We start from the raw sequence: 26,839 nt of genomic DNA, 5'->3' as shown, positions 1-26,839 counted from the left end.
CTTAGTATGATTTCAAGAACTAACGTGGAGACATCAACTTGTAAAATGACAGAGCCGTTTACCTTTGAGAAAAATGAGAGCAAGCTTCCACCACATGATTCTTTGAGAAGTCCTGGAAGGTATCCTAACCATCCTAACTTCAGGTTGAAAAGCCCAGAGAATGGAAGCAAAAAGAACAATTTTTTGCTTTGTGAACAAACCAAACAGTACTTGGCTAGTCAGGAAGACAATTCAGTGTCTTCCCACCCTAATGGCATCAGTGGAGAAGTGATTGGAGCCAAAGGAGACCGGATGACATTGCCGATAGGTGAGTGAAAACTGTAGTTAGTACTTGATTCAAATGGCGTATCTTACCCTTTGTAAGTATACACAGCCACGCACCAGTAGCGTATTAACACAATAGCCAAATGATAACTACCTTACAGTGTGTGCATTTAAATATTTAGAAGGAAAAAAAAATCACATACCAAGTAGACACCTGGGAAGAGAATATTTACAATGAGTTTTCCACCCACAATCAAAGAACTGTACTAAGAATGTAGAAAAGAAACACTCTGGCTTTTTATGGGTCATCTACAGATTGTCCATTTTTTAAAAATACTTTGCAAATTTTATGCGTGTCATAGCTCATAAAGATCTACCTGGGACATTGACTTGTTTCATTTAATTTTTATTTTGTCATTCCTTTACTCCCAATTCTAAAAACCATTTTTTCAGGGTGTTTGGGCCCTCCTGGAACTTAGCCTTTGTGACTATACATGAGATGTGATCTTTTAAGACTGCAGTGATGCAGTCTCGGGTCACTGAGGTTTCCCAACAGGTCAAATCTTTTATCCTAATAATAATAAAACAATATTTGCCTTTTTTCATTGTGTTGACTTTAATCTGATGGTGTTAAGAAAATGTGAGTAAATGCTGGGCCTTGTTAACTCAGCTGCAGGTGGGGCCCACGCCTGGGCACCAGTGTTCATGGGGTTTTTGTTGCTTTGCACTTGTACTTAATGCAAAAACTCAAAAGGCCAGTCTCACTTTAGAATGTCGTTGATGAAGCAAGTGGTAAGAATTAGTACTAAATTTTTACCCTTTGTACAGGTATTTTTAGTATTTTATTTAACAAAATGGGAATTATGTCTCACTTCGGCACACTGAAAAATGGAAGGCAGGGATGTGAATAGTGTACTGAATTTCAGCTGAATGGAAACTTTTTTCTTGGATCATTGTATTTTCTTGAAAAGAATGACAAACGATGGTATTCAGACTTAGAGAGCTCGTAATCATTTTCTTAAGAATGAACAATGTGAGCCTGTCACCTCAAGGAAAACAGCTCACTGTGGTTTGTAGCTGATGATAAAATTCAAGTAAAAATGACAACTTCAGGAAACATCTGCATCTCTCAGCTTGACAGCTTCCCAATACTTAAAATGCTTTCTGGTGGGGTAGTTGGTGATAGTAACCACCTGATTTTTTTTTTTTCTTGCTATTGTGCAGTGTTTTAACATGTAGATCATCTGTGTTTCTCAAAATTACTCAGTCTTTGCCAAATGACCAAGTCCTGATTTTGCCTAGTCTTGGCATGGGTAAAATCTATTCAAAGTGCAAGATAAACCAATGGATTCTAATGTACTAGTATGAAAACTTTCTTGATAAGGTTTTAGATTCCACATTGTTATTAACCCTTAAATTACTCCTTGAGTTTCTTTGTGCTAAGAAGTTTCACAGTTATATGAGGTGGCCATTAAATATTTCTCCTTTCTGCAATCATATATATCTGGGTGAGTCCAGATGTACTTCAGATACATCAATGAAACAAACAAATCGCAACATAGTGAATGCACAGGCAGATAAGCAATTTCAACTGTCATTGGTTAAGCAGACTATTAGAGAATATTAGCAAAAATGTAAAACTCATTCTTCCACCCTATTTTTTCCTTTTGGAAAATGTAGTTTTGTTTTGTTTTTTAAAGAAACTGTCAACATGTAATACGTTTAAAAAAATTAAATTCTCAATTTTCATTATAAAATTTATAAATTTATATTTTTAATTTCTAATAGTAGTGAATATTGGTAGATGAAGAAGCCTGAGAAACAGGTTGGGACCTTTGGTGAATGGCCCCATTCACCAAATGGGGCCACAAGTCAAGGAAATTTCAGACAAAATCCTAATTTTTCCTTAGGAAAAGTAGGATGTTGCTTATTTATAGTGCAGCTTTGAGACCATTATACAGTAGCTTTATTATATGACTGTTACCTAACTATGGTATTTTATACTTTCAGCAATAAGGTAATATTTGGCTTTTATTAGGTATTATGTTTTTCCTCCCCAGGAAACTCAGTGTCACCATTAAATGTTGGAAATAATTCACCACCCAAAGAAATAAATAGTGTAAGTTGGGTTTTTGGTTGTTTGGGGGAAAGATTCTAAATGTATTTTTGTATTGTGTTAATAAGGAACTTGTTAAATTTGTAGATTTTAGTCAAGGTCAAACTTCTTTTTCTTTAATTTAGTGCCTCTAAAAACCCAACACCTTAAGTACTTGCGAAATGATGTACAAATGATGTACAATTCTAAGAAATAGAGATCTTGTGTAGCCCTCATCCAGATTTTCCCTATGGTAACATGCAGCAGAAATGTGATGTGTTATCACCACTGGGAAATTGGCATTGACACAGCCCAAATACAGAACATTCCCATCAGTTCAGGGATGCTGTACGTGCTTTTTTTTTTTTTTTTTAAGATTCATATATTTATGCATACAAAAGCTGGGGTGTAGGCCAGAGGTGCGGAGGGGCGAGAGGATTCACCAGAGACAGAGTAGGGAGCAGAACAAGCAGATGTACTGAAATACACTGCTGAGGGGAACAGCAGGTGAGACAGGAGAGGTCTGCTGCACCATGTGGGTCAGGTCTCTGGCTATGGATCAAACTCCGGCCATGACGGTGATAACACTGAGTCTTAATCCCTAGGCCACCAAGGAGGCCCCCAAAAGAAAAATCTTGCTAGGATTTTGATAGGCATTGCATGAAACCTATATATCAATTAGAAAATTGTTGGTATCTTTGCTGTGTTGAATCTTCCAATCCATTAACAAAATATTCTATCCATTTATTTAATTCTTTGATTTATTTTGTTTTGTGGTTTTCAACTTATAAGCATGTGCATGTTTTGTTAGATTTACCCCTAAGTTTTTTTGTTGTTGAGTGATTGTAAATCCTATTAGTTTTTTCATTTTCTTTTAGTTCAATGTATTTGAACTAAGACTTCCTCTTTGACTTGTGATTCTGTTTGTAAATTGTGATGTTGAGTTTTTCTGCATTCTTGCTGATTTTCTGTCATATTGCAGCTCTGTTGTTTGCTGCATACACATTTGGGATTATTATATATCCTTGATTGGTTGACTCTTTTGTCATCACATAATTTCCCTCTCAGTGTCTGCTAATTTTCACTCCTCTTTAATCTACTTCATCTGATATCAAAATAGCCATTTTGGTTTTCTTTAGATTTTTTTTTTAGATTTATTTTTTTATACAAGAACTGGGGTACAGGCCAGATGTGCGGGGGGCGGGTGAGAGGATTCACCAGAGACAGAGCAGGGAACAGAACAGGCAGACTGATGAAATACACTGCTGGGGAGCAGTGGGGAAAACAGGAGAGGTCTGCCCCACCATGTGGGTTTGTTCCACAGCCGGTGGGTATGGAACCAGCATTGCAGAGGCTGCAGACAGCTCCACAGCACTGTGCTCAACAGTCTGCACCACCAGGGAGGCCTGGTTTTCTTTAGATTAATTAATGATGACATTTCCATCCTTTTGCTTGCAGTCTATTTTATTTTGAATTGGGTTTTACTTTAGATGGCATATAGTTTGGTAATGTTTTCTAATCTACTGCAGCTTCTACCTTAGCCTGACCTGATCCCTCCCTAGCTAAGGGATTAGTGGCAAGATCAGATAGTGAGCAGGTGGGCAAGAGGGAGGAAGAAGGTAGAAGAGATTAGAGGTAGGTGGGTTTGGAGACATTCATTTCTGTTGAATGGTAGTCAAAGTCCTGATTGTCCGCTGGGCTTCCTCTTACACCGCCCAGGAGTGATGGTGTGGAAAGAGGGGCACTGGTTTCTGCCAGGTCAAAGTCAGGGCTCCCCAAGTAGTCTTCACAGGGAGAACTCACAGGGATGAAGCCCTGACTCCCTACTCTGTTGCCTTTCCCTGACACTGCCCTGGGAGACTGGGGGTGCCTGGGGAAGGGGCAAGTCTGCATTGTCCCCCCTCTGCTTCACTGGTGGGAATGGGGTCACAGTATTCTCTGTTCTTTCTTTGCTTTTCCTGGAGTAGAACAATTCCTGATGAGTTTTCTTGTCCTGCTAGGTTACCTCTTTTGTCATCTTTTAACTGGAGAGATGGGATTTTTTGTTGTGACTTATTGTCTGCACATCTGGGCATTTCTGGGTTGCTTGCTAGGCTGTCTAGCGCACAGTCTGTGATATTTGAGGCAAAATGAAAACTCAGGTAACTCGTTGCCACATCTTTCTTTGGCTCCCCAGACTCCGAGTCCATTTGCCTCTTTCACAGGTGTCTTATGCTTGTTTTACATAAGGCCAGGGGCTTTAGTTGTTCTTAGTGGAAGAAATAAGGGACAGTACATCTTACCAGAAAAAGAAGTACCAAGTCTAATACTTTTTAAACAGATTATTGCAAGTTTTAATATTATTATCTTTTCTTAATAGAAGCCTAGCAATAATGTGCCTCCTGCAAAGTCAAAAAATATATACAAGTTGGTTGAGAATTCGTTGTCCATAAATAATCCAGCGCTCTTCAACTCCTTAGGACCGCCTGTTCGGTCAACAACTTGCCATCGCTGTGGCCTGTTTGGTAAGCATATTGCTCTCAGATGTCTGTCGGGTTATTCTACATATTTAAGGACTGTTTAAACCTATGCAGTACAAATGGAATAGTGCACATCCACCATATACTGATCTCTCAGCTTCAGCAGCTACTGCTATCCTGCCATTCTTTGTTCATTCATACCTTCCCAATTTTACTGCTTCTTTATGTGGTTATTATTTTTACATGCATTGAATTGTACAAACCCACACCCCTGTTGAGACTAAGAATAATTTCAAATCCTCAGAAAGGCCCTAATACACCTTGTAGTCACCTTATCCGGGACTTCCCAGAGGTATCACTGTTGTTTCATGAAAAATTAACTTTTCCAATTAGAAAATCTTATATGAATGGAATCATATAGTATGACTCTTTTATAACAAGTTTTTTTCATTTAGCATAATATATTTAAGATTAATCCATGTTGTTGCATGTCATTAATTTTTTGTGTTTTGACACGTACTGTTCCATTGTATTATTAAACTGCTCAGATGCTCTCCAGGGGAATATTTTGCCTGTGTCCAGACTTTGGCTATTGTGATACAGCTGCCTGCACAGTCTTAGTGTGGACACATGCTTTTACTTCTCTTGAGCACATTCTGAAGAGAATTAACTGAGTCAAAGGGTTATTCTACGTATTTAAGGACTGTTTAAACCTATGCAGTACAAACGGAATAGTGCACATCCACCATATACTGATCTCTCAGCTTCAGCAGCTACTGCTTAATAAAGCAGTTTAATTCTAACTTGGTAAGAAACCGGCAAACTATTTTCCAAAGCAGTTGTCCGATCTTACATTCCCATTAGTAATGCATCCTGGTCACTCCATATCTTCGTCGACTTTTGGTGTAATCAGACTTTTCAATTTTAGCTTTTCTCCTGGGTGTTAGTGGGTGTCTCACTGTGCTTTTAATTTATGTCCCCTGTATCGTCCGTGACCTTGAACAGTTTTTCATGAACTTACTAACGATGTGAATGCCTAGCTTCTTTGTCTTTGCTGTTTATTTTACGATGGGAAGGCTGAAGGTCAGCCTGTGTTTGTTGTTTCTTTATTAGCTTTTTTAAAAAGATGTTTTCTTCTGCTTAGACATTGATCTGGATGTTTTCAGTATTTTATATCAAAATATTGCTGGTTTTTTCCCCCCTAAGTGTGATTCTTTTCATTGGTTTTTCTTTTATATTTGTTAAATGGCCCAAGGTTCAACCTGTCCAAGTCCACTTGTATAGTCTTGTTTTCACGAGGATAAAATTTTCCATTTCTTTAATTGTTCCTTTTATAATGTGTGTCTGGGGGCTACTTTAGGAAAGTCAGTTATGTTTTCAGTCTGTCTTCCCTCCTGTCATCTTTACACTCTTTCTCTGCATTTTGAGAGCACAAGCTGAATCTTAACTCTTCCTCATATACAGTGTAATTCTCTTCAAATAATGTTCTTGATGTGATTAATAGAATGGTGCTTAATATGTCAGGGTTTTTAAGATATCTTGACCTTGACATCTTATATTTGGATTAAATATAAGATAAATAATAAATATAAGATAAATAAATAAATGTAAGACAATAAATATTTGGCATAAAGCACTGAGGACGTGGCGGGCTTTGTTCTACAGGATCCCTGAGATGCTCGCAGTGCAAGCAGACGTACTATTGCTCCATAGCGTGCCAGCGGAGGGACTGGTCTGCACACAGCATCGTGTGCAAACCCGTTCAGCCAAAGTCAGTGATTTTTTTTTTATTCATTAGAGAATATTTAAAAATAAGGGGTTTTTGGATAATATAAAGTTGAAATCAGTTAAGCAGGCCATAGCTATGTAGAAGTCATTACATTTACTTACTGAGGTATAACAGACTGAATCTGAAGTGAAATAGTTTCATGAATATCATTAGATACTGAATATTAAGATTTAGGATCTTAAGTGGAATTTTTTAATGATCAGAGCTTTAAATGCCTTGCTGCTTTCATATATATATATGTGTGTGTGTGTGTGTGTATATCTATATATACACACATATATGTATATCTATATACACACATATATGTGTGTGTATATCTATATATACACACATATATGTATATCTATATACACACATATATGTGTGTGTATATCTATATATACACACATATATATCTTTTTTTTTCTTACATCATCTTTTTTTTTTTTCTTACATCATTGTTCATTTTTGCACTGTATTTGATTTCTCCCCTCAGGTGTAGTCCCCATGATTTGACAGTGCCTTGCTTTTAATGTTGTAAAATTTCCTGAATTTTAATAGGGTAGACCTGACAGTTCATCTTGAGTTGTGATTTTAAAATACATTAATCTTACTAGCATAGTATTTTCCAGTTACAGAGTGTTTCAAATATACAACCTCATTTGATCCTCAAAACTCTGTTTTGGGTAGTATAAAGATCACCTCCATTTTTCCCTTCTGTTAGGCAGCCTTTGGTAGAAGCACAGAATAAGCCATTGGATGAGCAGCGTTGGGTGGTTTGTCTTCATTACCACTGTGATTTGCTCTGGAACAAGTTGTTTCATACTTTTCTAGATTTTGTTGATTGCGAATTTAACATAACTGGAATTTATGACCCCCTATTCTTGGTTTGGTACCTTCAAGTTTTGTAATCAGTTGCTTTATTGCAGTCTCAACAAAGCTGAAGATAATAAATCACCTTTTGAAACAAACATGGAAGTGAAGAACAAGGTATGGCATACTTACTTTAAAATAAAGGTATTTTGAATGACTCTTCTTTATTGAGTTACAAAGATCTGCAAGCTGGGTAAAATACTTACAACTCATCTTTACACCTCAGTAGTGTTACTTGAAAACAGAGCTTCCTGTTGAATAAATCTGGACACTCTAGTGATTGGTTTGGAAACTGTAGCAGGGAGACGATCTTTGAAAATTGTTCATACCTAGCCTTTTTCCAAAAAGGATTTGTGTTGGCTTATCTTGGTGTAGGTAAAATCATTTGTATCACACAAATGGTGTAAAATCATTTGTATCGCACAAATGGTGATTTGTGCTTGGTCAAATCAGCGTTGTCACCATCACACCTGATTGCTGGGGGATGCCTGTGCTGTGTACACTAACTGGACAGGGGGTTTAGTGATTCTTGAGAGAGTATGTTGTTCTCTACACTCTTTCTATTTCACACCTAAGAGTCCGGCTATTTCGGCCTCTATTTCAGCTAATAGTGGCCAAAGTATCATCAAATCATACTTGTCATGTGTTTTTTCAAACCAGAGTGACTACTCACTTGGAGTTACTAAGGAAGTAGCCAGTTGTGCTGATAAAATAATGTTTTGTGATTTGAGAAGTCTGCAACTCAGGAAAACCATGGAAATAAAGGTATTTGTTGTTTCCTATCTGTAGAGAGCCAAAGAACTATAGATTTTAATTGCCTTGTTTCTTGTTTTATTTCCTTTTTAAATTTAACTTCATAAAATAGCTATAAAATATAACATACAATTAATGAAATTGATCAAGAATTCAAGTGCAGAGCTGTATACTATTTTTTTGTGTCTTGTGATAGTTTGCTTGTGTTCTCAGTGAATTATTACATCTTTTCCATCTTTGAAAGGGCACAGTTACTGAATTCAAAAATCCAGGTGACTTTTATGTGCAGTTATTTTCTTCAGAAGTTTTAGAGTACATGAACCAACTGTCTGCGAGCCTAAAGGAAACATATGCAAACGTGGTGCATGAAGAAGATTATATTCCTGTTAAGGGAGAAATTTGTGTTGCCAAGTACACTGTTGACCAGGTAACCCCTGATGAAGTGAGTTACCTGATAAGATGTTTTCACTGACTTTGGTCATATCAACTTTACACCAAAGATGTTAATGACGCATCAGGAGGCTTAAAGTGAGACCTGATCACTCTAGTTTTCTCCCTCAATCGTCTGTCATTCCGGGTCTGTGCCATGCCCCAGCCTTCTGCTCTGTTGAAAGGCTCCCCAGTTGCTAGTTACAGATGGATTCCTTGTCTTAGAACTTTGTTTATTTGTGTAGCTTATGCATTCGTGTGTGATCAAGTCTCCGGGGGCTAGAACAGCTTGAATAGTTGTGCACATTAAAGCAACCTAAATGTACTTTTGTAGGGATTTCTTAGCAAGATTCTTAAAAATTAAGTTACCTTGCTAATTGAATACCTTGGGGCAGAAGGCTTTTCTTTGCATGTTCTGTAAATTGGTTGAGAGTTTTTTAGCCTAAAATTGTGAAATGCCATTTTGAAGCTGAGTATCATCATATTTCACTTTCAGACTTGGAACAGAGTAATAATACAAGATATTGATATGCTGCAGAAGAAGGTACAAGTCTTATATATTGACTATGGAAATGAAGAAATGATTCCAATAAACAGAATTCATCAACTAAACAGAAACATTGACTTGTTTCCTCCTTGTGTGAGTCTCTTGTTTTCTAAATTCGTAATAGTGCTCCAAAGGAGTTGTTTTTTAATGTTTTGATACACAATATTTGCTTATTGTATTCTGCCATGGTTATTTTTAAAAGTACCTATTGGCATATTTTCTACCTTTAGATAAACACTGGCTTTCTTGGCTCCATTGTATTAGACCTTCTTTAAGCACTGCCTTAAGCACATCTTATTAATCTGTTCATTTAAAATAATCACCTCTATATTTACTACATTATTTGAAAGCAACTTGAATTCATGGTATATAACTAAGGGCTAATCTTTTGTGAATGTCTTAAAATTTCAAGTCCCAAAAGGAAAAGCACTGTGGATTGAGTACCAAGAGAGACAATTACCCGTAAAGTTGTTCAGTTAGTACTTGAAGATGTTTGAAAATTTCCAGGAGGAGCTAGCTACATTGTATTTAAAAATCTTTATATAAGTAGTTAGAAATTACCATTTTCAAGTACTAACTTTTTTAGTAACTTCTGCACACTCTTTCAGGCCATTAAGTGCTTTCTAGCCAATGTTATCCCAGCAGAGGGAAATTGGAGCAATGATTGTATAAAAACTGTGAAATCACTGTTAATGGAGCAGTACTGCTCTTTGAAGATAGTTGACATCTTAAAGGAGGAAGTGGTTACTTGTGCTGTTGATATTATGCTGCCAAGTTCAGGTAAGAGCTCAATCATTCTTAAAGGAGCATTTAACATGTTAATTAGCCAAATAGAAGCATGAAGAGAAGTCACATTAATTTTACTCTGAAGTCATTCATACTGTGACAGAAAATGTGGTTTTGGGTCTGTGTTAGCATTTGGCCATTTGTCAGACATGACACAAATTTGTAGAATTGGGTGGATCAGAATGCTAGATGTAAATGGAGTCAGAGTTCAGTATCTTTTTACTGTAGACATTGTAGTGTCTACTTTGATGTCTACTCTTGTATTGAGAAGTTCAAGAATTTCTCTGAATTCATCCATTTCTTATCAGTGCTTTTTCTTTGAACAGCCTTCACAGAACTGTATTTTGTTAATGTTCAGAAAATGGAAACACTTTGGAATCCTGTTCTCCCGCTCTGTCTTTATGTCTGTTTGAAATGTAACTTTTTTTTTTAAGATTGATTTTTTTATACAAGAACTGGAGTACAGGCCAGAGGCATAGGAGGGTGAGGGGATTCACCAGAGACAGAGTGGGGAGCCGAACAGGCTTCTTAGAGTGTGCATGTTACTGCTTCTCAGCTCTATTGACTGCTCTTCTACTTTTAGAAATCCAGTGTTGCCTGGTGATTGGTAGAAAAGTCAGTTAATCATGATGTGAAATGAAATATAAAATATATATTTTTTAAAATTTTCTGTGTAAGTTTTATTTTAATTAGTTTAATTTTAGTTAGTTTAATATTCTATATATGTTAGTTCTCATCAGTTAATCCTCATGCAAAATGAAATATACATATATTTTTAATTTTCTATATGTTGTATGTTATGACTTCAGCTTTTTGATATTATTTCCAAGAACTTCAAGTTCATGTAAATGCTGGCTAACCCTTGTTTCATTTATATTTTGAGGAAAAAAGTGATTTTCTGTCTTAAATTTATTTTTCTCGTTATTGATGATCGTTGTAAGAATGCCAGTGAGGTGATAACTAAATCTTTTGTGTTACTTAGAATTTTTGAAATGTCTTCTTTTTATTGAATTTTCTGTAGTCGTGGGAATTTTTCCTCAATTTTTAAAACTGAGCATTACTAAACTATATCTTGCACACAGAAACTGGTGAAAAATATGCCAGTGTATTAGTAGATATAATCTACAAATTGTATGATTATGAACTCTGTTTTTTTATTTTGCTTTTCCTTTACCTCTTGGTATAATATCTCAATGGAGATATATTTTCTTAATCATTCTTAGGAAAACCCTTAGACCATGTGCTTGTAGAAATGGGGTACGGCTTGCAATCAAAGGAACAAAACTCTAAGCAAAGTGCAGATCAAAGTAAGTATACATTTTAAAGTAACAGTGACTTCAGTTATTGAAGAATGTCTTTTCAACTAAACAAGAAAAGCACGACTGTCACATTGTCAGACTTAATGGAAATGATGACCAGTTTATGCTCTTTATATAGGAAAGATGATATTTTTTCATTTAGTAATATATTGTTCCTAATCGCAAGCTCCCCCTTTTCCTTCCCTGTTTTCCAGATTAGTCCTTGACCTGATAGTTACCAGCAGTTACAAAGTGCTAAATATGATAGTTTGAGTAGAGGGATTTTTAGTTAACATTTCTTTAATTTGTTTTTCTTCTTTATTTGGTTAAGTATTCCAGTAATAATAAGTAGGGCTATATAATTCTCTGTTCTAGGAGAATGGTGTTTCTTCTTAAAATTTTACTCATTATTTGTGTGAGTGGTTTCTCATTTAGTGATAATGAGAACCCAGTAGTTTTTTGCTATCAGCATTTTACTTTGTTATTGTCTAGTCTTAACGTGTTGTGTTTTATAGTCTGCTTTCTCCTCTGCCAATTACTTTACATGTAGATATACTTTATTGTCTCAGTCACTCATCCAGAGATGATTGCCTGATTAGTGTGCTGTGATTAGACACATCCTGTCACATAAACTCCAACCATCCTTAAGGCTACTTTCTCCCTCACTTTTCGTCGCTTGCTCTTTCAATATAATTGGTTGCATAATCTTTATTGATTATGCTTCTTAAAAATCCTTTAATATGTCTTTTTCCCCCTTTTCCTACTATCATTTTCTGAATTCAAGAATCTTCATCATTCATGGAAAAATGCAACAATATTCTAATTATATCTTTTGCCTTCTCTGTTCTTACAGTACTGCATGTATGATAGCCCTAAAACATACAAATCTTGGTGTGGCAACTCTGCTGGGAAACTTTCCGTAGCTCTTTGCCCTCTAGAATAAGGCAGACACTTAATGGCCTAGTGGTAGTCATAGATGACAGCACAGTGCTGGTGGGGTCTTTGGGGAGAGTGTGGACTGAGGGTGATAGACCTGGGGCCTACAAAATTGAGTAATGAGTAAGGTGGCTAGTAGAGCATGGAGATGTTTCCGGAGCAACAGAAGGGTAAAGACTTCTAGGAAGGAGCCATTGGCAGTGGCAAGTGCTCGGGGGTATCCAGTGGGTGGAACAAAAGTCCAAGGCCCTGTGGAGGTGTCTCCGTGCTGGGTGCTCTGAGGACAGTGCAGACACTCAGAGGCTAGATTACACTATGGGTGATAGAGCAAGGGCAGATAGAGTGGGAGCCTCTGGGATAGCATCTGGCCCAGACATGGAGAGACACCTTTTCAGAGTGATTCCACAAAGAACAGAAAATAGCTGGCCTGGAATCGAGAGTATGCCCTGGGGGTGAAGTACAGCATGTGGTAAGGCCTAAAGATGTATAAAAGGAGATGGTTGGGGCTGAAAAACTGGCATAATGAAACCAAAAAGGCTTATTTTTTTCTTTACTGATAAGGTGATCCTGAAGATGTTCAAAAAATGGCAGCTGAAAACAAAGTTATTATCGACAGAAGTGACCTAATCCCCAAGGTGTTAGCTTTGAATGTAGGTGACGAGTTCTGTGGGGTGGTGGCGCACATTCAGACCCCAGAAGACTTCTTTTGCCAACAACTGCAAAGTGGACGTGAGTACATTTCCTTTGTCAGTGCTATCAAGATAACACTCTTTTAGAGACTTGGCTGCAAAAATGAGGATAATGTGTAGATACGTATTTCTTTTGTTGAAGATGTGATCTGTATCTACAGATAAGCTCGCTGAACTTCAGACATCCCTCAGCGAGTATTGTGGTAAAGTGTCTCCACGCTCAGATTTTTATCCAACCATTGGTGATATCTGCTGTGCTCAGTTCTCAGGTAAGAGGGGTATTGCTGAGATTCTTCACTTACAACTAAGCAGAAAGTTGAAATAGTAGTTTGCACTGGGGCGCTACATTTGAAGCTTGATACCACTTACATTTTATGTTAAACTGAAAGCACGTTAGGGAAGATGACCTGTGAGGGTCACGCAGAGAATGGGGTAGTAAAGATTTTTATTGTTTTTATCAGCCCTGTAGTTTGATCAAGATCTTGTGGAGTCACATGACCAGGGTATGTTCCCTGGCTGAGGAACTGCCACTGGGGAGACAAGAAATGTGATCATAACCACCAGTGGCTGAGTAGTTTGTTAGGTGTGAATGTGGCATTTTGGGAGGTGAGGACTTCTGATAAGCAAAAGTAGCAATGTTGAATAAAGCGTATGTGGTTCAAAAATTGATATTATGTTAAAATCTACAGTTGAGCATTTTAAATTTGGGAGAAAAATGTTCCCATGTAAATTGGAAAGTCATTTAAGCCTGAAGCTCTCCTTTTTCAGAGGATGATCAGTGGTACCGGGCCTCCGTGTTAGCCTACGCTTCCGAAGATTCTGTGCTGGTCGGATATGTGGATTATGGAAACTTTGAAATCATTAGTCTGACAAGACTTTGTCCCATAACCCCAAAGTTGTTGGAATTGCCAATGCAAGCTATAAAGTGTGTACTGGCAGGTAAGAAATTTTTAGGATCCCCATATTCTTAAAATACTAAACTCTAAAGTAGGGACATTAGAATTGAAATTTAACTATTGAGGCAATAAAGGAATGTGTTCAGACATAATTTCTTAGTACAAAACTAATCCTTAAAAATGATTACAGATGACTGTTTTGCTTATGTATTAAAATAAAATTTAATGTATCTCTGGCCTAAAGTTGAATATTCTTTTTTGCTATTTCTACAGCCTACATTATAAATATTGTATAAGCCCATTAACTATATGAAGTATGAGAAAATTTGCTTGTAAAAATATTAAGAACATTATGATCACTGTGATCATATCACTAGGAGTTACTATAATATTTGTCTTACTGGCACCAGGGACTTCTTTCCTGTCAGTAAATTGGCTTCTACAAGCTTTATTCAGATGTACCTTACTAGCATCCAGTTATCAGAAGGATATTTTAAAGTTCTTTTAACTACATTTTACAACCTATCCAAGGCCACTTCCTTAGGCTTGGTTGCAAAATACAGCCACGTATCAATATATGTTGGTAGGAGGGATGGAGGGTGCAGGTGGCTGTGTGTCTCTTCCTGTCTGTGATACATATTTTGGTTGTTCTCCAGAAAGGAGTTTATACCCTTACCAAAAATGTAGGGAGGGAGTCAGTTTCAGCACACATTGGTGTACTAAGTAGGTATTTCTGTATTTCATTTTGGCCAATTGGCTGAGTTCAAAATGAAGTCATTGCAATTTTCTTGATACCAGTGAAGCTAAACCCTTTTAAAATAAATTACATGGCTTTTATATTTCATGAACTATGTATAAACTTGGAGTTGTTGATTTGCAGTTGCCCTTTTCAGAAGTGCTACAAATGATTCATGTATTTATTTATTTATTCATGTATTCATGCCATCATTTCTTCTTGGATTGTTTTATACCTCTTGATTTCCTAACAGTTTTATTAAGATACAATTTACACATCACAAAATGAACTTTTAACAGGGAAACAAACAGTTCCCTTGTGGGACTTGTATAAAATTCAGTGATTTTTATTAGAATTACTTATTTGTACAAGCATCATCATAGTCCAATTATAGAACATTTCCTTCATCCCCAAAAGATGTCTTGTGTCCATTTATAGTCAATCTCCCTTCTCCAGGCAGCTACTAATCTACATTTCTAACTTAATAGATTTCTGGATATTTCATACTGGTAAAATTATGATGCATTTTTAGATAGAAGGATAGATAATTTCTGCACATTTTTTCTTTGTAATTTTGCCTTCATTTTCACGTGTATAAAATCCTCCTCAGGTGGAGCCTTTTGGCTCCAGTGTTTGTCATGGATTACTTTAATTTTGAAATTAGGAGCTTGATTCTAAATACTTGCTATAAGAAATATTTTAACATTCTTTTCAAAATTCTTTGCTAGGAGTAAAGCCATCATTAGGAATTTGGACTCCAGAAGCTATTTGTCTGATGAAAAAAATTGTACAAAACAAAATGGTCACAGTTAAAGTGGCTGAAAAATTGGAAAACAGTTCATTGGTGGAACTTGTAGACAAATCAGTGACACCCAACATCAGTGTGACAAAAGCTCTCATAGACGCAGGCTTTGCCGTGGGGGAGCAGGGGGCAGCAACAGATAAACCCAGTGACATGAAAGAAGCCAGTGGTAAGTACGATGCCAACCAGATAATGCCCGTGTTCAGATGATTTTGTGTGTGTGTTGATTCTCATACTGCAGAAAGAATTGATAGTTGAGTATGTCATCTTTTAAAATCAAGCATTCATCTAAATATATCAAAGTAAGGATGAGAATGGAGAATCTGGCAAGAGTGTTGTGAGTTACTGCCAGCTGAAGAACAGTTATCTGAATTTGAAATATGAAAATCAGTGAAATGGTTAATTGTAACATTGATTGACTTTCTTATAAAGTCACCAAGAAAGTCATTAAAAATTCAGTTCTTCAGTAATTGACTGGGCAGCAACCTCATCTCCCACCCTCACTTTGCCCCTTTGTTTTGCAAAATGTTTTTATGTTCACAGTTCCCTTGGGTGTTGAAACAAAAGTAAATCCATTGGAGTGGACATGGGCTAAACTTGCTGTTGACCAAACAGTAGACGTTGTGGTCTGTGTGCTGTATAGTCCTGGAGAGTTTTACTGTCATGTGCTTAGAGATGAGGGTAAGAGGACTTTTTTCTCATTTATTTCTTTTACTAATACATTGCTGCAGAGAAATCAAATTGAGTTTACTGGGTAATAAAGTACGCTCTTTCCTAGAAGGAACCATGTAGGACTTTGTAAGTAGACCCAAGAAAGATTTGGTGGTTGGGCCTCCCCGGTGGCGCAGCGGTTGAGCGCTGGGTTGCGAAGCTGCCCGCAGCCTCTGCAGCGCCGGTTCGATCCACCTGGGAGGAGGATCCCACATGGCGTGCAGACCTCTCCTGCCGCCCGCTGCTCTCCTCAGCAGTGTACTTCGGTCCTTCTGCCTGCTCTGCTCCCTGCTCTGGCTCTGGTGAATTCTCTCACCCTCCCGCGCTTCTGACTGTACCCAGTGCATGTATATATAAACAAACAAATAAATAAATAATACATGCCTCTTTAAAAAAAAAAAGAGTAACTTAAAAAAAAAAAAAAAGATTTGGTGGTACTTAGTTGCCATTTATTCCATTTTAAGCTATTATTTTATTTTCAACAATTTCCCTTTACATTTAAGCACATTTAGAATTCATAGAATGTCTGCTAAATTCATTTTTGAAAGTTAAATTGTTGATTTCACTGAAGTTTAGCAGACATATAGAATAAATCCACAAGTAAAGTGCAGAATAACAAGTTATCCACAAAAAACAAAGCGTTAATATGACCAATTATCACAGTCAAAAAATAAAACATTTTCAGTAACCCAGAAGTTTCTTTCATGTCTCCACCCACCCCTACCCTTTCTCTCTTTCAAAAGTAAATATTAAGGACCTCCCTGGTGGCAGAGGGGTCATTCTCAACCCTATCACTTCGAGGGCCTGAGTTTGATCCCCGGCCAGGGAGCTACCCACATGGCGCAGCAGACCTCTCCTGTCTCACCTGGTGCTCCCCTCCACAGGGTATCTCAGTAGATCTGCCTGTTCTGTTCCCTACTCTGTCTCTGGTGAATCTTCTCATCCCCCACACCTCTGGGCTACACCCCAGTTCTTGTATTCATAAATAAGTAAATCTTTTTTTTTAAAAAAGTAAATATTAATCTGCCTTCTAATGGCATAGATTAGTCTTTCCTGGTTTTGAGCTTTGCGTACATGGAGTGATTGAACCAGCCCTCTTCTAGGCCCTCCTGCTTTTCCACACTGTGAGATCAATGCATCATTTCTGTATGTAGCTCTTGTCTGCATGGTGTTCCACTGTGTGGATATACTGCAAATTACAATTCCTTTCTACTTTTGTACATTGGGGTTGTTTCTAATTCTGAGCTATAAAATGATTGTATAATTTTTTGCATTTCCATTCACTGTACACCTAGAATGACGTTATTGGCCATATTTGAAAAGTTAAGTGTGTTTTCCTCTTTGATTAATGAAAATCAAAGTGATTGCGACAGTTTTCAGTCTGAGAGTTGCAGTTGCTCTACCTCCTCACACTTTCTTTTCTTTGCATTTTGTTTGAGCCATTCTGATGAATAACATTGACTGTTAACTTTTCTAACTTCAACAGAAAGTCACTATTTTGCATTTTAAGAAAATATTAAATGCTGTGTATTATATTTTCAGCTTTAGAGAAACTCAATGAGTTGAATAAATCACTAGGAGAATTTTGCCAGCAGAAGTTGCGTACTGATTTTAAGGCAGAAATAGGACAGCCTTGTTGTGCTTTTTTTGCTGGTAAGTTGCAGTTGGTGAGAGTTTGACTTTATTAGAACCTTTTGTTCTTTGGCACTCAGCATTTATTTTTAGAGTTTATTTTCCTCCTAATGCTTAAGCAAATACTTTTTACAATTTAGATTCAGTGATGAATAGTTAAGGTAGCATATTTTTTATTGTCTATTTGTAATAAGGACTCTCTAAATGATACCCTCTATTTGTAATAAGGACTCTCCAAATGATACCCTCCTTACCTAAACTTTGTTAAACTTCAATAAATGCTTTTCTTTCCAGAATTTCTCATAATATTACAATAAATTTGATGACGCAATGACCTATTCACTGCACTTTCTTTGTTCTGGGAAATATTCTGCACATTCTTTGGTCATGCGGTGCATGTCTCTCTTAATATATTTGATGAAACGCTTAATTTCATTGCAAGAGTTTCCCTTTTTGAATATTATCTTGTCAATAAACACAACTGTGGTATTATAAGTCTTCCAGATTATAAATATGTGCAAGTGTAAGTGTTGATCTTTATCAGATGTAAAAGAGTGGTGCTATAAAAAATCTGGAGATAGGGCCTCCCCGGTGGCACAGCGGTTGAGCGCTGGGTTGCGAAGACCTCATGGCACGCAGACCTCTCCTGCCGCCTACTGCTTCGGTCCTTTTGCCTGCTCTGCTCCCTGCTCTGGCTCTGGTGAATTCTCTCACCTTCCTGTGCTTCTGACTGTACTCAGTGCTTGTATAAATAAATAAATAAATCATTAAAAAAAAAATCTGGAGATATTCTAAAAATGGATTTTAAAGATTCTCATCCTAAGGGTTTGAAAAACTAAAGGTATATCACTGAGGAAGGAGAGATTTATTAACTACTTTAGACAAAGTTTGTCTTTTTCGAGATCAGAGTTTCAGATGTTAACAGAAGGGAACTACCCTGTGTTGCGTCTAGGTGATGGTAATTGGTACCGAGCTTTAGTCAAAGAAATCTTACCAAATGGAAACGTTAAAGTACATTTTGTGGATTATGGAAACACTGAAGAAGTTACTTCGGATGAACTCCAGATGATCTCATCAAATTTTTTAAATCTTCCATTTCAAGGAATACAATGCTGGTTAATGGGTATGGTACAGAATAAGACATTTTCTCAACTCTTTTCTAATACTTAGAGTACTAAATATTGTTTGTAATTTGCATATTTTGTGTAAGAAGATTCTACTTCATATTATAAAGTTTGTAATTATATGTTTGAAGCTACTGGCCAGAGTGTCTGCAGTGATGTCAAGGTAGGAATCAGCTGCTCTTCTATGCTGATGATGGGAGTGAAAACCCATGTGATTCTCTTGATGGCATTTTGCAGGACTCCTTATGTGCCTCAAATACTCAAACCTTTAGACTTAGCAACTTTTCTTCTGATAATATTTTATCCCAGAGAAATAATCATTGGGCTTGCACTCATTTAGCCTACAAGGAAATTTAATACAGAATAAGGCCTGGCACTTAGAAAGTTCTATGTGTTTGCTGTTATCATAGTCATTAAGATGATGTTAAATATGTGGTATAGGTATGAAGAATTGCTCTTGGTTTCAGTGAATAAAGCAAATTATAAATGAGATGCAGGGTAGCAGTGTTTAACCAATTCTTGTTACTTACTAGTTGTGAGACCATAGGCAAATTATTTAAACTATGTTTTCATTTTTTCTCAAAAAGTCATTAAGGTGGTGAGAGAACAATGGGGACTAAAATGATGTAAGAAAAAAATTCAATTAATAAAATAATTTTAAAAATATAAAAAATGAAAAATGTAAAGCATATAACTGTGCCTGGTGTTATGTGCTTAATAGCTGCTATTATAAAAATTCCTTTGTAAAAGAAAGATAATATATGTGTATGTGTGTATTTCCATATGCACATAAAAATTGTGGAAGTATTGGGTACAAAAATGTAAACTAGTTGTCATGTCTGAAATCATACATGCCTTTTTTTTCTTTGTATGTTTTCTTTCTACTTAGGTTAAATATATATATCAGAGCATTGTTTTCAGAGACCATATTTTGTCAATGCTTCTTAAAATGCCACCCCCAAACCAGCAGCTTTCATATGAGAACTTGTTAAACATGCATATTTTCAGACCTTTCCCAGGAACTGCCACTCAATTGGAAACTGGGGTGGGGCCTGAGGTATGTTCGTGCAAGTCCTCATGGGTCAGATGCAGAATCAGGCATGAGGGTCACTGGTATCAGTAGGAGGGAATAAACCAAAATTGTCCAAGAAAAATGATTTTTGACTAAGGAAGTTACAGTGACATTGTGCAATTGTCATTAGAAAACTGTCCACAAAAAAAAAAGAAAAGTGTATGGTTGACATTTTCTGCCAGCATAATTTAGTGGCATTGTGGCTATAAAGAAATAATCATCTGATTTCTGAAAGAAATAATCATCCTATTTTTGCCAAGGGAAGATAGGTTAGTAGGGAAAGTAAAGAAAGCTCCAGAGCCTCTGAAACTTGAGCAGTGTTATTTACAAATGCAACATCAATAGTAACTTGGGCACGGAGGCAGGACATAGACACATACCTGAGTATCGCTGACCCACATGGTGTGTTTGGCAAGACCCCAGTGCTGGATGTTCCTGTAGCAAAAATGCGCTTTGGACCCAGGATGCTCTTTAATGCTGTTCTTATTTGCAGATGTCCAGCCTGGAAATGAACACTGGTCTAAAGAAGCCATCGCGAGATTTCAGATGTGTGTTGCAGGCATCAAACTCCAGGCACGGGTGGTTGAAATCATTAAAAATGGAGTGGGAATTGAACTCACTGATCTTTCCACTTCTTATCCCAGAATAATTAGTGATGTTCTCATTAATGAACATCTGGCTTTAAAATCTAGTTCGCCACAAAAAGACTTGCCAAATAACAGACCTGTTTATAAACATGATCTTCAAATTGACACCCCAGGGCTTCAAGGTAAACTTTTAAAACATTTGTTTGATATAAGTAGATGTTATCCTTTGTTTTCAAACACAACGAAATTTTTCCTCATCCTCGGTTACACAACTTTCCTATAGAAATAGTTCTATGGGACTAAATTAATAGATTGTTCAAGCTAACATAAATTTACTGAAACAAGCACGTGTTCACCTTTAATGTCGTCACTTAGCAGCTAAACTTGCATCATAACAGCTTTCTATCCCCTGAAGTTTGAATAAATTTTAAGAAGCATATTCAGTATACCGGAAATGGAAATAAACTACAGGCGTGCAGTCAAAGGATTCTCAATGGAGTTGCATGTGTTTTTTTTGTATGCCAAAAAAAAATCCCTCAAATTGAAAAGAGCATTTTCTGAAAATAGATTTTTCTTTTGAGAATTGAGATGATTGATAATCAGTTGTTGATGAATAAATCATTGGGTGAATAAATATATTCCTGGTGAAAGATACTAAATTTGTTGTGTTTCATGCGAAACTTGCGTTTTGTGTTTTCAGTCATCTCCTCAGCTGATCAGTGGAGAACCGTAGAGCTGCCGATTAATAAAACTATTCAAGCAAGCATATTAGAAATCATAAATCCACACTTGTTCTATGCCCTCCCAAGTAATATGCAAGGTAAGAAACCAAAATCTGAGGCACTTACGTTCATCTTTTTAACTGTCTGGTGAAAAGTGCCTGTCTGACCCCCTTAGGGAGTGAGTGGGAGAAGAGTGATGATTTTTGTTTTACTCACAATTTTGGAGGAGGGTTGATCATAATGACCCTTCAGGCAAATTTAGTTGTAAACAACAGTGTGAACAGGAGGGGAACGCCCTACGTTCTGCACCTGCTCGGCCTGGTCTTGACCTTCTAGTTTTTTTTTTTAAAGATTGATTGATTGATTGATTGATTGATTTATACATACATACATACATACATACATACAAGCACTGGGTACAGTCAGAAGTGCGGGAGGGTGAGAGAATTCACCGGAGCCAGAGCGGAGAGCAGAACAGGCAGACTGACGAAGCACACTGCTGAGGGGAGCAGCGGGCGGCAGGAGAGGTCTGCACACCATGTGGGACCCTTGATGGGGGCCGGGTATCAAACCGGCGCTGCAGAGGCTGCAGGCAGCTTTGCAACCCAGCGCTCAACCGCTGCGCCGCCGGGGAGGCCCACCTTCTATAGCTTTTAAAACAAAACAGTGTCTTTAGTTGTGGTTTAATTTCTGACTTAATATATATGCTGTATATATTGAATTGTATTTACTAAGCTGACCTCTACATTCACTTAAGAGAATTAGAACTGAAACTTTTAGAAGCATTGAAAGACTGCTTTGTTACTCGTGTGTAATCCTACTGTTACTATAGCTTAGAAACTTGGACCCAGAAATGTTTTACACTGGACCCAATAGGAAAGAAAAGTATCATGTTAACTTTAATTTTCCTTTTTTATTGCATGGAAGTTTACAATTTACTGCATCTCTTTGATGTATTTGAGTTTATCCTTGTAGTATCAGAATGTGAATTTGTAGTACAAGTTTGGGTGGTGGCTATTCAAAATCACTGGCAGATACTTTAGGGCTAAGTAAATGAACCTTTGTTTCCAGTTGCCAACCAGAAATTGTGATACCATTAACTGCTCTTAAGTTTAACACCAACAGTACAAATAGTTGTTTTTGCTCTGTATAGTAAAAAGCAAGGTACAGGATTATGTGATCCTGACAACAATGTATGTATGATATGAATTGGAAGTACTTTACTGTGACATATTACTGAAAAATTGCAAAAGTACATACAACTTAATACGTTTTCATAGAGTAACATAATAGTGTGGCCACTCAACCAAGAGACTTCCTTCTTACCCCCTCCTAGTATTGCTTCCCTCCAAGGTAACCAATAGTGGTATATCTGTTTTTAAAATATAAATGTATATTTCAGTACACACAGATTTTTTTTGAGTGGTTAGATTTGATATTTTTATGTAGTTGTAAAAGAATAGCATCAAAAATTTCTCAAAAGATTTTTTTACTGTATTTGTTGTACTGTATTTTAGAATATCAGGAAAAACTGTATATATTGACAGCTGAATTGTTAGAATATTGCAATGCTCAGAAAAGTCCATCACCCTACAAACCAAGAATTGGAGATGCGTGCTGTGCCAAATACACAAGTAAGTAAAATATTAAAAAGAAGCTATTTTATCTGTTCTCTTTTACATAAGGTTATATGGGTAATTGCTTTAGAGATACCTTTTATTTGGTTATGTAGCTACATTAAGAAAAACAAAGTCATGGGTTTAATTGATGTGTGTCATTCAGCTTTTCTGTTGAATAGCCATAGATTATATTTAGGCAAGGTTACAGGTTGATACCTACAAATCTGTTATACTTCTAGATAACCAGGTCCAAATAACCACACTTTATATGGCAGGTCAGTAATATTTACATAGAGAGGAATTGCAAGTAATTTATAGGACTCTGTGAATATTCTAAAAGAATAAATTGTCTTAGGGAATCTGACCAGTTGAATCAGATGTATTTTAACATTCTCCTATTTAATATTTCATATAAATGACCTTTTTCTTTGCTATTGGCTAGAATATATTGGCTAGAAATTTTGATAACTATACATACTTTGAGGTGAATTTTCAGGACTGGAACACCTGAATCAAAGAATGTAAATAGTTTTGCAAGCTATGGAAGCATGCTTCTCTCTGGACCTCTTAGAAAAATGTTCATACGTGCCTGAAGGGTGGCAGTGGACTAATTCCATCAACCTTTACCAGCGGTGAATTTAATATGTTTGACCTTTGCCCAAATAGCATTCATTTTTAAATTTAGATTTGCAATTTAAAAATGTATTATTTAGTTTTCTTTTTCTTTTGTGTGACAACTGGATCTGCACTTTTGTTCTCATTATTCCCAGTAGAAGTATGTCATATTTTTTGGCTAGGTAAGTATTCTCTATTACTTTATTAGGACTGCATAAGTACTGTTGACAGCCTGCCCACATAGTATTCTGTAATTACATGTCTTTTTTGACACCTTTGTTGTTAGTATTCGGTAAACTTTCACTAATTTCCTCCTGTTCTCTGCATTGGTATAAATTCTTTCAATGGACCCTTCCTGTCCTTTTTCCACTTTTATCATAATGTAGACTATCCTACTTGTTATATATAAATGTGTTCATAAACTAAAGTCTAGTCATGTGTCTTGGGAAGAAAACTGCTTCCTTTACTCGATCCCCATTTTTTTTTTTGTTTATTTAATAGATGCATGTTTTTATTTATTTATTTGTTTGTCTGTTTTGTTTGTACATGCACTGGGTACAGTCAGAAGCGCGGGAGGGTGAGAGAACTCACCAGAGCCAGAGCGGGGAGCAGAGCAGGCAGAAGGACCGAAGTACACTGCTGAGGGGAGCAGCGGGTGGCAGGAGAGGTCTGCGCGCCGTGTGGGACCCTCCTCCGGTGGCCGGGGAGCAGCCGGGGATCGAACCAGCGCCGCAGAGGCCACGGGCAGCTTCGCAACCCAGCGCTCAACCGCTGCGCCACGGGGGAGGCCCCCTCGATCCCCATTTTTGGCTCCATCTTTTAGTCTTACCTTTGATGGGGTAGCACCAGTTACTGAGGTTTGGCGCTGGGGAGATGGAAACTAGGCTGCTTCTTGGCTCCCCCACAGCCAACTTTGGTTGGGCTCTTCTAAATCATTTCCTTTCTTGCATCTTTTCCAGCTTCCCTTATATTGTCCTTTATTCTCTATCATTGTAGTTTTGGCCTTTTTAATCCTGTAATTCTCTTTTAGTAACATCTAGAAGGGAGTAGAGGTGATAGTTACTTTTTTTTTTTTAAGATTTATTTATTTATTTATTGATACAAGTACTGGGTACAGTCAGAAGTGCGGGAGGTGAGAGAATTCACCAGAGCCAGAGCAGGGAGCAGAACAGACAGACTGACGAAATACACTGCTGAGGGGAGCAGCGGACGTGGCATGAGAGGTCTGCGCTGGTGGCCGGGCATCGAACCGGCACTGCAGAGGCTGCAGGCAGCTTTGCAGCCCAGCACTCAACTGCTGCGCCACCGGGGAGGCCCGATATTTACATATTATCTGGACTCTGAGCCAGAAATCTTGGTGTGAATTGCTAAGTGACCACTTATGGTAACCTGAATAACTTTCTGAAAGGAGGAGGGACTTGAATGTAACATTTTCCCTGAGATTCCATTGTATTTCCAGACGACGACTTCTGGTACCGTGCCATTGTCCTGGCGACATCAGAGACTGATGTGAAGGTCCTCTATGCTGACTATGGAAACACCGAGATCTTGCCTCTCTCCAGAGTGCAGCCCATCTCCACCAGCCACCTGGAGCTTCCTTTCCAAATCATCAAATGTTCACTTGAAGGTAGACAAGTTACTTTCCAATTTGGGAGTCTGTATCATTCATTTTCTCTGCTTTTTCGGCTCTAAGACTGAGTCAAATGGGTAAAGCAGTTAACCACCAGATTTCTAAATATCTGTCGAAATTTGCAAGGAAATTTTATCTTTTATTCTTTATTCACACAAAAACTATCTTCAGGCTACTCCATTTTTATTTTACAATTAGTTTCAAAAGCCGCAGTGTCCAGAGACTGTTTGGCCCCCGGTTGCACAGCTAGTAAGAGGCATGGCCAGGTTTGAATGGGGCCCTGACCTATCAGCTGGAGTCTTTCTGCTCTGCCACAACTCTCTGGAGACTAGAAGCATTCAAATGACAATGTCTGCTCTGGTTTTGAACCACAGACAGAGTTGGAAAATTATGTCTATTATTGTTGTGTCTTCTCTTAGAATTTATGTTCATGAAGACAGACTTTGTCTGTTTCGTGCCCTTGGATCTGGATTAGTGTTTGATACACACTATGTGATCACTGACTGTTTATTGAATAAGTTTGATTTTTTTTTAATGCAACAGCGATGGTGTATCAAAGCACACCCAAATCTAGCTAACACTAGTGAGCCCTTTGCTTATTGTCCTTAGATAATTTATCTGTTTTTCAATTTATCTTTTTGATTAACTATAATATTCTGTTATTCTCAGGTCTAATGGAATTGAATGGAAGCTGTTCACAATTAATAATTGAACTACTAAAAAATTTCATGTTGAATGAGACTGTAATGCTTTCAGTAAAGGGAATCATTAAGAATGTCCATATGGTGTCAGTTGAGAAATGTTCTGACAGTGGCACTGTCAATATAGGGGATAAGTTGTTGATGTATGGTCTGATAAAAAATACCACATCGGAAAAACAAAGTGCTTTAAATAAAGGTACATTTTCAAGTTTAATTAATAACAGATATAATCCACTTTGTTGACCTGATCTTTCTTTCTCTGTGACCTCACTTCCTTCATTCCTCACACCACCACCCCCGACTCCCGCCCAGAATCCAGCTACAGGTGCCTGTTCACACTGCCACCTCATAGAGGCACCCGAATGGAAGCAGTTCTCCTGGTCCAGCTTTTCCTTGATGAGGCTCATCAACACTGTAGAATTCATGTTGAGAGCTTTAGAAATGTCAGGAATTCAAAGTTATTTCCAACTTACTTTTGATACTGATCAAAGTAACCTATACTTTTGAAATTGGATCTTACAGTATCTCGGTATCTCATAAGGTGATCAGTCACTTGGCAGGCCTGCCCTCTGAAACCTTGGAGATGAGGGCATTCATTTGCTAAAATGTAGGGCACAGCAGATAATAAAACCTAACTAAAAAGTTAATTGATCAAGTCCTTTCTAGTAGAACCCGTGCTTGAGGGACAGATCTGTGTTGTGTCCAGACTCCAAGTTGTTTTTTATTATTTATAATGTGTGTTATCGAGTTGCTTTTTATAAAACCATTCCCATCCCCACCTACCCCCTCTGGCAATCCCAGTTCTACAGTCAGGTTCCTAGGGCTTGTTTGGGTTAGTTTTGTCTTTTCTGATGGCTTTTTGCTCTTGCTTCTAGAGAATAAACACGGCGTGAATTGTTGCTGCACCGAGTTACGGAAGCAGGTGGGTAAAACCATCTCTAGGTGAAATTATACTCCTAACAGTCTCAGAAGTTCATTAATACCATTCTTTTTCACTCATAGGTTGAAAAACATGAACAGATTCTTCTCTTCCTCTTAAACAATCCAGCCAATCAGAATAAATTTATTGAAATGAAAAATTTGTTGAAAAGTTAA

At 37.4% G+C, this 26,839-nt stretch overlaps 1 protein-coding gene across 3 annotated transcripts; it reads left to right on the top strand.

Moving 5' to 3' along the window:
- Positions 1 to 26,839, top strand: TDRD1 (tudor domain containing 1; the record flags this gene model as incomplete). Of its 3 annotated transcripts, none has more annotated exons than XM_084245327.1 (24): positions 1 to 307; positions 2,325 to 2,383; positions 4,719 to 4,863; positions 6,484 to 6,589; positions 7,516 to 7,576; positions 8,120 to 8,224; positions 8,457 to 8,639; positions 9,138 to 9,281; positions 9,797 to 9,968; positions 11,198 to 11,281; positions 12,770 to 12,937; positions 13,059 to 13,166; positions 13,666 to 13,836; positions 15,258 to 15,500; positions 15,875 to 16,012; positions 17,585 to 17,695; positions 18,627 to 18,797; positions 20,364 to 20,639; positions 21,158 to 21,277; positions 22,697 to 22,813; positions 24,873 to 25,040; positions 25,713 to 25,940; positions 26,620 to 26,666; positions 26,747 to 26,839. In XM_084245327.1, 24 exons carry the CDS (start codon positions 7 to 9, stop codon positions 26,837 to 26,839), a joined length of 3,519 nt encoding a protein of 1,172 aa, XP_084101453.1. The 3 variants fall into 3 exon arrangements, with proteins under 3 accessions (XP_084101453.1, XP_084101451.1, XP_084101452.1); XM_084245325.1 differs by having other exon boundaries at positions 7 to 307; positions 11,198 to 11,269; XM_084245326.1 differs by lacking the exon at positions 25,713 to 25,940 and having other exon boundaries at positions 7 to 307.

This window comes from Talpa europaea (genome assembly GCF_964194135.1).
Source record: "Talpa europaea genome assembly, chromosome: 10".
Classification (NCBI taxonomy): Eukaryota; Metazoa; Chordata; class Mammalia; order Eulipotyphla; family Talpidae; genus Talpa; species Talpa europaea.
The sequence above is the reverse complement of the archived record's forward strand: the minus strand, read 5'-3'. Positions and strand labels throughout refer to the sequence as shown.